At 42.6% G+C, this 12,075-nt stretch overlaps 1 protein-coding gene across 1 annotated transcript in view; it reads right to left on the bottom strand.

Moving 5' to 3' along the window:
• Positions 1 to 9,867, bottom strand: part of ATRNL1 (attractin like 1) — a 762,129-nt gene extending 752,262 nt beyond the window's left edge. Inside the window, exon 1 of the mRNA XM_072740185.1 lies at positions 9,150 to 9,867. Within this exon, the coding sequence (XP_072596286.1) occupies positions 9,150 to 9,457 (308 nt within the window). The 5' untranslated portion in view covers positions 9,458 to 9,867. The remainder of the gene's footprint in view (positions 1 to 9,149) is intronic.
• Between the last annotated feature and the right edge of the window lie 2,208 nt (positions 9,868 to 12,075).

The raw sequence follows: 12,075 nt of genomic DNA, 5'->3' as shown, positions 1-12,075 counted from the left end.
AATAAAGTGTCAAAATAAGGAATACCAAGGAACTTTCTAAACCTAGTAAATGGCATTTACCAAAAAAGCCTACAGCTCACATAATACTATATGCTTAAAAACTGAATGTTTTCATCTAAGACTGGGAACAAGGCAATGATATTCACTCTTATTTTCTTATTCAACATCAAGTTGAAAGTCCTAGCCAGTACAATACAGCAAGAAGAAAAATAAAAGACATACATATAATCGCAAAGGAGGAAGTAAAACTGACTCTACACAGATAACATAATTGTGTATGTAGAAAATCCCAAGGAATCTATAAAAAAAAAAAACTACTGAAACGGAGTTTAGCAACATTGCAGGAAGGATACAAAGTCAATATACAAAAATCAATTGTATTTCCACGTAATAAAGATCAACAAACAGAAATTGAAATTAAAAGAAACAATATCAATTACAATAGCATCAAAGTACATAAACTAGTATAAATCTTACAAAATACATGAAGGATCTATATATGATAACTACAAAACATGCAAGAAATCCATGCAAACCTAAATAGATGAAGAAATGTTGATGGACTGAAGAAGTCAGTATTGTTTATATGCTAGTTCTTCTCAAAACAATCTCAAGCCAACACAATCCCAACCAAAATCCCAGGAGGATTTTTTTTTTTTTTTTGAACTGAGAAACTGATCCTAAAATGTGGAAAAGCAAATGAGTTAGAATAACCAAATGAATTTTCAAAAATAAAAATAGAGTTCTGAGAATCTCATTACCTAATTTCAAGACTTACTACAAAGTTATAATAGTCAAAAAAGAGACTCTCAAAAGGACAGAACATGAATCAAAGGAAAAGAACAGAGTCAAGAAACAAATATAGAAATAGATATATCCAACTGATTTTCAAAAAAGGTACAAAGACCTGAATGATAAAAGGATCATCTTTCAATAGTCATCTCATAATGAAAAAATGGGTCAATTTATCAAGAGGAAATAAAATTTCATGTACTTAATAAAAGAGCTCCAAAATACATAAAGCAAAACAGGAAAGATTGCAGGGAGAAATAGACAAATGCAAAATTAAAATTGAAGATTTTAATACTTCTCTCTCAATAACTGATAAGTAGACCAAAAGGTTTTAGAAAACTTGAATAAAACTATGAATCGACTCAATCTAACTGAAATTTATAGAACATTCCACCCATCACACACATTCTTTTCACTTATATAAACAATGTTTATCAAGATGGGCAATATTCTTGCCAGTAAATTTGACCAAATTCTAGTTATACAGTCCTATATATAATACATACATTGAACTTGTGGTATTACATGCTAAACCAAATGAATTTATATTAAATAAACTGAATTTGGAGTTAAAGAAAATTCCAGACCTTAAGGGCTTCACTGGTGAAGCGTACCAAACATAATGAAGAAATAATGCTAATTCTATACAAACTCTTCCAGTAAACTAAACAGGAAGGTCCCAACTCATTCTAGGAGGCTGGTATTACCCTGAGTCTAAAACTGCACAAAGACATTATACAAAAAGTACAGACCAATATCCTTCATGAACATATATACAAAAATTCTAAGCAAAATCCTAATCAATCAATTCCAAACAACATATTAAGAAAGAAAACATATCGTTTCGGATGGTGTTTCTCTCAGGAATGTAAAGTAGTTTTAACATTTAAAAATTAAGCAACAAAATTCATAATATCAAGAAACAGAAAAATGACATAATGATCCCAACAGATGTAGAAAACACAATCTAATATCCAATAAAAACTCTTAGCAAACTAAGAACAGAAGGAAGCCTCCTCAATGTGATAAAAGGAATTTACAAAAAACTCACAGATAACATCATACTTAAGAATTAAATATTAGGGGATCCCTGGGTGGCACAGTGGTTTAGTGCCTGCCTTTGGCCCAGGGCGCGATCCTGGAGACCCGAGATCGAATCCCACGTCAGGCTCCCAGTGCATGGAGCCTGCTTCTCCCTCTGCCTATGTCTCTGCCTCTCTCTCTCTCTCTCTCTCTCTCTCTCTCTCTGTGTGTGACTATCATAAATAAATAAAAATTTTTAAAAAAAGAATTAAATGTTCTCTCTATGGGCAGCCCAGGTGGCTCAGCAGTTTAGCACCGCCTTCAGCCCAGGCGTGACCCCTAAATCATGAAAAAAGAATTAAATGTTCTCTCTATGGGCAGCCCAGGTGGCTCAGCAGTTTAGCACCGCCTTCAGCCCAGGCGTGACTCCCTAAATCATGAATTGCTTATAGTTGACCAAAGTCACCACAAGTATAGATCACTGCAATTGAGGTTCTAGCCAGTGAAATAAGGCAAGAAAAAGAAAAGGTATCCAGATTACACAGAAAGGAGGAAAGGTATCTTTATTTGCAAACAACATAATCTATTCAGAATATCATAAAGAATTTACAGAAATCTGTAACTAATGAGTTTAGCAAGACTGAAAGATACAAGATTAATAAACAAAAAAAAGTTGTATTTCCAAATAAGAGGAACAATCAGAAATTAAAAATAAAAATATATATAATTTATAACAGCATCAAAAAATGTGAAATATTTAGGGAAAAATCTGAGAAGAGCTGTAAAACCTGTTCACTGAAAATTTTAAAATACTGCTGAGAGACTAAAAGAGACCTAAATAAAAGGAGAGATATACCACGTTCATGAGCCAGAAAACTCAATATTAATATTGAGATTAATTTGAGGGACAGGTGTCAACTGTCCCTCAAATTAATCTATAGCTTCAACATAATTCCAAGTAAAATCCCAGCAGGTTTTTTTTGTAGAAATTGGCAAGCTGATCCTGAAATTCATATGGAAATGCAAAGAACCTAGAAGAGCCAGAATAACTGAAAAATGAACAAGATTAAAGGACTTAACACCTGCTGACTTCATGACTTATAAAGCTACGATAATCAAGACATTTTTGTCTTGATATGCAAATAAAGAGATCAACGGAACAGAAGAGAGTTCAGAAATACACAAATATATGAACAAGTGGTTTTGGCAAAGATACAAAGCAACTTATCAGAGAAAGGATAGTCTTATTTTTTTTTTAAGATTTTATTTATTTATTTTAGAGACAGAAAGAGGGCAAGCAGGGAAAGGGGCAGGGAGAGAAGGAGAGAGAGAATCCCAAACCAAGTCCATACTGAGTGCAGAGCCCAATGCAGGGCTTGATCCCAGAACCCTGAGATCGTGACCTGAGCCGAAATCAAGAGTTGGACACTTAACCGACTGAGCCACCCAGGCACCCAGGCACCTCAAGGATAGTCTTTTTAAAATGGTCCTGGAACAACTGAATTTCTATATGCAAAGGAAAAAAAAGAAAGAATTGAGATCCATACCTCTCACCGTATGCAGAAATTAACTCAAAATGGACTATAAACCTTAAATGTAAAATCTAAAACTACAAAACTTCTAGAAAAAAAAAATTAAAGAGAAATAACAATTTAAGCCAAGGTTTCTTAGATCCAACACCAAGAATAAAATTCATAAAAAAAAAAAAGTGATAAACTGGAGTTCATCAAGTTTAAAACTTGTGTTCTTTGAAAACACTGCTCAGAGAATGAAAAGACAAGCCCCAGCCTGGGAAAATATATTTGCAAATTATAAATCTGAAAAGGAACTAGTATCCAGATGTGTAAAGAACTCATAAAAATCAGTAACAAGAAAGAAAAAAATGTTTTTAAATGTGCAAAAGTTTTGAACAGACACCTCACCAAAGAAAATATATAGATTCTAAGTAAGCATACGACAAGACGTTCTACATCATTAGTTATTAGAGAAATAGAAATTAAAAGCACAATGAGATACTACTACAAACCACTTAGAACCCTCATAATTAAAGACTGACCGTACCAAGTGTTGGTGAGATTGTGAATTAACATTCATATACTGCTGGTGGGAATGTAAATAATACAACCACTTTGGAAAAGTTGTCAGTTTGTTGAAAAGGTAAATATGTATCCACAATGTGATCTGGCCATTCCATTCTTCTGTATTTACCCAAGAAAGCAGATGTCCATATAAAGACTTCCACATAAAAGTTCAGATGTGCTTTATAAAGAATGGCCAAAAATTGGAAACAAACCCAAATATCCATCACTGGGTGAAAAACAAATTGTGGTATATCCATACATTGGAATACTGCACAGTAACTAAAAAGAATAAATCCTTGATACACCATTAATGAATCTCAAAATGAATAAACTGTGAATAAAGCCAGATAAAAAGGAGTACATAGTATATGATTCTACTTTACAAAAAATTCTAGAAAGTCCAACAAATCTATAGTGACAGAAAGCAGTTCAGTATTTGCTTGGGTACAGGGATTATCAAGAGGCACATGGAATTTTGGGTGTGATGGATATTTTTATGATCTTGACCGTGGTGATAGTTTCAGAGGTGTATATGTACAATAAAACATTACAAACATTCAGTTTACTGCATGTCAATTACACCTCAAGAAAAGGTCTTAAAAATAATGAAAAAATTTTAATCATAACTGAATAACGCCTCTTGAAAGTATCAAAAAGGAAAAAGAACACTATAAGAGTATACATAATAAGGAGTGACATAGTCTGACAAGTCCTTACTGGGTGTGGAACCTGCTTAAGATTCTCTCTCTTGGGGTGCCTGGGTGGCTCAGTTGGTTAAGTGTCTGCTTTCCACTCAGGTCATGACCCCAAGGTCCTAGGATCAAGCCCCCAGTCAGCTCCCTGCTCAGTAGGGAGTCTGTTTGAACTTCACCCTCTGCCCCTCCCCACCCATCCACCTTCCACCCCACTTGTGCTATTTCTCAAATAAATAAATAAAACCTTTAAAAAAAAGGAAAAAGATTCTGTCTCTCTCCCTCTGCCTCTGCCCTCCCCCCATGCACACATACTATCTCTCTAAAAAAAAAATTAATTTAATTAAATAAAGAAGACTCTTACCAGAAGGTGGTGGAGGGAGGATGGATTAAGTAAGTGATGGGGATTAAGGAGTACACTTATTGCAATGAGTACCAAGAGTTGTATGGAAGTGCTGAATCACTATATTGTATACCTGAAACTAATATTACATTGTATGTTAATAACTGGAATTTAAATAAAAGCTTTAAAAAACCTTATGGGTAAAAATATTAACAAATTAAAGAAAAACAAACATACTTGAGGTCAGGGAGCATTCAACGCAACTTTATAGTTACTGACAGTTTTTCTATTAATAGAAAGGATTCCAAATGTGTGTTGTTGTTTTTTTTTTTTTTTAGTAGTAGCTAAGGAAACATATTTACACATTTAACCCTGTCCCTTTCTGTTTATTTTTTTTAAGATTTATTTATTCATGAGAGACACAGAGAGAGGCAGAGACATAGGCAGAGCAAGAAGCAGGCTCCCTCTGGGGAGTCCAATGTGGGACTTGATTCCAGGAAATTGGGAATCATGCCCTGAGCCAAAGGCAGATGCTCAACCACTGAGCCACCCGGCCCCCCCTTTCTGTTTTTAACAGCAATGAAGTCCCAATATTATATCTTCACCATTGCTGTCCCCAGAAATAGAATACTTCTACTAAAAATGTGAGAATTTCCATATCTACATTTGATTAACCTAAGAGATTAAGAAAAATCTATCTACATTACAGGGCACCTGGGCGGTTCGGTCAGTTAAACATTTGTCTTCGGCTCAGGTCATGATCCCGAGGTCCTGGGACCAAGCCTCCAGTAGGGCTCCCTGCTCAGCAGGGAGTCTGCTTCTCCCTCTCCCCCTCCCCCCAACTTGTACATCCATGTGCTCTCTTCTCTGAAATAAATAAAATCTTTTTTTAAAAAATCAATATACATTAAAAATACAATAAGATGTAATAGATTTTTTAAATATTCAATAAATGTTTTAATAAAGTTACATTTAGAAATTATTCATAGTATGAGATATTTTCCAATTTCAGAGCATTAATTTAGTTTTCTTGCTTACAAATTAGAAAACATAGGTTCCTAAGTCACATTAGCCAGAAAATGTCCAAGTCTGAACATGAAATATAAATTTATATAAATATAAATCTCAACTACTCTACAGAAAAAATTCTAAAGAACTAGTTTCTAAAAGAAAATGTCATTCATTTAAACAAATCTTATAGTAAAATGTTCTCTAATGTTATACTAAGCTACTCAAGTAAATATACTTCAAATTAGCGTATATTACATCCTAATTATTAGATTTCAAATTGGCACTGTCTTTTCCCAAACCTTTCAGACGAGGTTCAAAGTATTCATTTTGTTTTACCTATGAGAGAAATGGCTTATAATTCTGAGTGTTTTGTTCTTTTCAAATAGAAACAGAAGACTGGAATCAGTGCTAAGAGAACTAAAGTACCACTTTTGATACCATATTTGCTTCTGCATCCCTCCCCACCATCAATCTTCCATTCTAAAGAACCATTTGAAGAATACTCTTATTCCCCAGTGAAATCCCCACCGTAGAAAAAAACTAAGTTACCATGGAACCAGCCAATTAATTTTGACACCTGCTTACCAAGATTGATCATTTTTGATATCTGTTTGCTAGGTTGCTATCCTTCAGCTTAGTAAAAGATTTTCAAGATAATTAATGAAGTGAGAATTTCTAGGTAAAGTCTTTCCCACTATGATATTACTTCAAATGCTGAGTAAAACAAGCTACCACCCTTTTTTAGCTTAACATATACTTTACCAGGAAGAATTTTCTTCTGAATTGATTCTTCCCTTTAACATTAAATACTACATTTTACCCCTAAGAGTATACATAAAACAGAGTAGTACCAGTTATATTTACTCTAATTAATAGCTTGTATTCCATAAAGAAATGAAAAAATACTTATCAATACAGTACAATGAATCACGGGAAATAACAGTTTCCAAGGAAATGATTTATATTCAATGATTAGTTCAGGGTTAGTTGTTATTTAACTATATTTAAGAAGCTATTCCTCTTTTACTCACTAATGTATTATGTTTATGAACACCACCTCCTTATGTTATTTAAGTTAGTTTAAATTGATCTGTGATCTTTCCTACTAACTGGGACAACATGGGCTAGTGAGGTTACAGGCTGCTGATCTAGCTGATTAACAAGTTCCACTACTATAAAATGTAAGAGGAGCTTCTTGGGACTACAGGAATCTTTGTCCTCTTTAGACAAATGGAGCAAATCAACCCACAAAAAGGTCAAAATCTCTCAATCACATATGTACCAGGTTTTCTTCCTACTTATTTCTAGAAAGATATAAAAAATCGATGCAGCTGTTTTGTTGGCTACCAGTTTATATGTTCAAAATCCGTGCTTGATAAAAAGGCTCGCTGCAATTGTCATAGCCAAAGTTTAAAAACACCTAAGTAGGGGTGCCTAGGTGGCTCGGTCGGTTAAGAGTCTGCCTTAGGCTTAGATAGTGATCCTGGGGTCCTGGGATGGAGCCCTCTGCTCAGGAGGGAGCCTGCTTCTCCCCCTCCCTCTGCCCTCCACTCCCCCTGCTTGTGCTCTAATAAAATTAAAAATCTAAAAAAAATTTAAAACCACTTAAGTAATAAAGGCTACTCACAAGCACAATTCAATAAGATAGCTTTCCTTATCCTGAAATACTTAAAACTTTTAATTAGCATCTCTTTCAAATAAAAAAAAAAAGTATCAAAAAACTACAGCATTATACTAGTTTGTGACAGTAGGAAGAAAACATTTCAATCTATTGCTACAAATGGATTTCATCAACCTCTATTTTGAGATTTAACTTCCAAAAACCTGCTGGAAATTAATTTAAATAGTAGGATCTACCTAAAATTATAAGTGCCCTTTAAGCAGGCATTGTTCAAAATTGCAACAGTTAAAAAACAAAAGGAAAAAAGGAAAATATGCTGTATTTAAGATTTCCAGGACATCCTCCTATAATCCATTAATAAGGTGAACCATATTCCTTTGCCTTAGAACCCAAGACATTTCATTTAGATTTTGCTATCATCCTAACAGTAAATATCAGTAATCTATATAGCATAATCTCGGAGCCACAAAACAACCAGCAAATTTCACAGTATCTACCTAGAAGTCTAAAAAGTTGCCTTACTTAATGACTGTTCTCTGCAAATGGTCAGATGGCTACCCTAACGGCCTCAACTATGGTACTTACTGCTCCCCGCACCCACCCACCCACCCATTCACCTATTTCTTTTTCATATCAGGCCGGAATTTAATAAACATCGGCCAAGAGAGGGGAAGTATCCTTGTTGTAAAGCAAACTCCTTGGGGCCTTGAGCTTCAGAGAAAAACCAAAGTCATGGTCTCACACAACAACTGATAGTGAAATAAACAGTTCGAAAAATCCATTATCTTCACGTTAAAAAGTCCAGGCATTTCATCATTAATTCAGGTTACCCAAAATCACTCTTGTATTCTCAATTAAACTCGGCCTGGCAAATTCAATTTATTGGCTAAAATGAAAACATTCTAGAGTTAGGGGAGCCGATCTGGAACCACAACTCAGACCTTACTACCGTGTAATAATCTTGGGCAAAGGACTTAAATTCATCGCCTCCAGTTCTCTCTGTAAATCCGGCCTAATAATCCTAATAACTCGCAGAGTTGCGAGGAACAAATGAGATAATCCACGTCAGGGCTTCACGGTCTTTGGCACGTTGTAAGCCCACCGTGAACTCTTAAGATCACTATTATGACACTAAATAAACTGAAATGTCAGCAGTGTTACCTCTAGAGAGAGAGAGCAGGGCGATGCGAGTGGAGGGAGGCACCGGTAGACCGTAACTTTTAACCCTTCTACTTCTGCATTGTTTGAATATTTTTGCAACGTTCAAGCATTTCAAGAGTTACCTGCATAATTTTTTTTTTTATTCGAAAAAAAAAAAAAAAAAAAAAAAACAGGGGCCTAACAGAATGGTGTTTGGCACCGGGAACGGAGTACGGAAATGCTCAAGGGCAGGGGCGCACAAGTCGCTGCGGGCATCCCGACCGCGGCGGGGCCGAGTGCCCGGGGCGCCCGGGCTGCAGGGGCCGGCGAGCTGCGGGGAGCTCCCGGGCCGGGCCGGGCCGGGACCCGGGGGCGCGCGGGGGGCGGGGGCGGGGGCGGGGGCGGGGCGGGGCAGGCGGGGCGCGGGGTCCGGCGAAGGCACTTACTTGAACCGGCCCTGGCAGTGCTGGCACTGGTCCCCCACCCAGCCCGGGTCGCAGAGGCAGGTGGAGTTGACACAGCGGCCCGAGAAGCAGGAGCCGGTCCTCTCGCACGGCTTGGACTGGGACACCTGCGCGTAGAGGGCCAGGTACAGGAAGCCGTAGCACAGCAGCCAGCTGCTCCCGTCCAGCAGCCAGGAGGAGGCGCCACCGCCGCCGCCGCCGCCGCCGCCGCCGCCGACCGGCCGAGCCTTGCACAGCCCCGGGGCCGCGGGCTGCGGGGGGCCCATGCGGGCCCGGCCCCCCGGCTGCATCCTCCCCGGCGCCCCTGCCCGGCCCGGCTGGGCTCGCGGGCGCCGACAGCGATGCTCGCGGGGGCGGGGCGCGGGGGGCGCGGAGAGGGGAACCCGGCCCGAGGCACCCGCGCCGCCGCCGCCGCTCCTGCTCCTGCTCCTCCTCCTCCTCCTCTTCCTCACCGCCGCCTGCCCCAGTCCCGCTCCCGGGTCAGCAGGGACAGACCCCGGTCGCCGTCGCCGTCGCCTCCGCTCGGCTCCCGCCAGGCGCCCTCGGGCATCGCCTCTCGCTCTCCTGACCTTGTCGTCCGCGAGCCCAGCCCGGCGCCGCGGCGCCCCGGGGCCCGGCCGGAGGCGGAGGCGGAGGCGCAGGCGGAGGCGGAGGCGGAGAGCGCGCGGCGCGGGCGGCGCGGGGCGCTCCGGAGGGGACCTGCGGGAGGGGACCTGCGGGCGGGGGCGGGGGCGGGGGCGGGGGACGCGAGGGGAGGGGACCCCGCGCGCGGCCCCGCCTCGCCCGCGGCTCGCGCCAACTGCCTGCTCCGGCCCCGCGCGCCGGGGAGGGCGGGGGCCGCGGGAGCCCCGAGGTGGGCGCGCCCAACGCGGGGGGGGACGCGGGGAGCGGGGCTCAGTCCCGCACCGCCGGGCCCGCGGCCAGCGCGCCCCCGGCCGCCGTCGTCTCCCCCGGGCCGTCAGCCGGGCGCCGGGGCTGCGGCTGGAGCGCGAGGGGGGCCGGGCCGCCTGCGCCCCCCGCGCCAGCCCACGTGTCCCCCCCCGGGCCCCGCGCCGTGGTCTCGCCCCGCCCCGACCGGGACCGGGGACTCCCCCGCGCCCCCCCCCCCCCGCCCGGCCCGCGAGCGCGGCGGAGGCCGGTCCCAGGTGCGGCCCTCGAGCCCGCGGGGCCTCCCGCTCTGCGCGCCGCTGGGCGGGGACCGGCCGCCCTCGCCACGCGCCCCCGGAGCCCCACCAACCGCGGGCGGACCCGAGCCCTTCCCGTCGGCCGCCCGCAGCTGCGAAAGTGCAGCGCCTGCCCCCGCGCTTCCCCTCCCTCCGCCCCAGCCTCCTGCCTATTTCTTCTTTTTTTTTCTTAGAAAAACTCCGACAACGCACAAAGAGCTGAGCATGTGCAGCAGGCAAAAGTCTTAAAGGCACCGCAGTCCGACGCGCTGTGGGGTCCGCGCGAACCGGGAGGGGCGGGGCTTGCGGCCGCGGGGGTCGCGGAGCCCCGAGCGCGAGCGCGAGCGCGGAGGGACTGGCCGAGGGGGAGCCGCTGCTTCCGCGGAAAGGAGGGGTCCCCGCCCCCAACAAAGAGCTGCGAGGCTCTGAGCCCAGGGCGCCCCCCCCCCCCCCCCCCCCGTGCTGCCTCGGAGCCCCAGGTATCTCCTTCTTTCTGCTTGTCAGGGTTTCCTCCTCCATCCGGGACAATATTCTGCCTTGAAAAATATTGCAACATCTGGGCTTTTTTTTTTTTTTTTTTTAATTTTTTCCAAGAAGAGCAGAAATGATGCCCAGAAAAGAGCGTTTTTCCTTTCTCAGCGGCAATCTTTTCCTCCTCTAGATGACTTTCCAAGATTCGATGGCATGTGCTGAAATTTTTGCTTTGTACTTTTGTGTCTTCTCTTAAAAGCTCGCATCAGCCCTTGAGAAAGGAAGCCGAACGCACATTGCAGCCACGCATACTCGAGTTACAAGCCATGTAATGGGATCCCCCACCAAAGAAGAGCAGACTGTATGAAAAAGAATTTGAAATCTACCGAAGGCATTTCTGACAGCGAAAGGAGAAAAAGTTTTAGCTGTAACCACACAGTCATATTATTGTTAAGACTCAACTCATGTATTTTCGGGCATAATGTACCCACGTCATCTCTTTTAATCTCTTTTATCCCCCACGTTGCAGATGAAATCCTCCATTAACCCCATTTTGCAGATGAGGATAGAGAGACTCAGAAAAGGTTGAAAGATTTGTCAGGGGCGGGCTGGGTGAAAGCAATGAACCGAGCTCTAAACACAAGTCCTGTGGCTTCCATCAGTCCTGTGTCTTTTTTCCACTAGTTATCAGGCTATTTCTATTAGCAGTTGCTTTGTTCTACTTTAGTGAATAAAATGTAAGTGTTGGCTTGCTTCGCAAAGGCCTCCGCAGTGACTTAAGGAAGGAAGACCAAGGTCCAGAGAGAGGTGGCTCCTTTGAAAGGGAAAGGGGGGAAAAAAGAAAACCGTGATTTTCATTAATACAACAAATCACAATCCCCCTATAATATCAGTACTAGAAATTTCATCCTCAAACCTGAAAATGAGGACAACCCCTTCTTCCTTTGACGTCTCTTTTGTATCAGGATGCTCCTTAGAGACAACTTGGGATGAAGGAAGAAGAGGAACAGAACATTCTGGGGGGGGGGGGGGGGGGCGGGAGGGACAGTTGAAAGGAGGATATTGTTCTGGATCACACCTTTTAATTTCCATGACTATAAAATCCAGAACTCTTTCTTGTGGTGGACATACATGAACAATCTCTGCTGTCTTCTCCATTCTTCTCGCATGCCAGCCAAAGTTTAAAGTGAGCCACATCTTTCTCACATCTAATGTAGAGTTGCTTTCAGAAATATGGAAGGTAGCCAAGCCCTTAAAACAGTCAGTGAGTGTAA

The sequence above is a fragment of the Vulpes vulpes genome, chromosome 15 (assembly GCF_048418805.1).
Source record: "Vulpes vulpes isolate BD-2025 chromosome 15, VulVul3, whole genome shotgun sequence".
Classification (NCBI taxonomy): Eukaryota; Metazoa; Chordata; class Mammalia; order Carnivora; family Canidae; genus Vulpes; species Vulpes vulpes.
The sequence above is the reverse complement of the archived record's forward strand: the minus strand, read 5'-3'. Positions and strand labels throughout refer to the sequence as shown.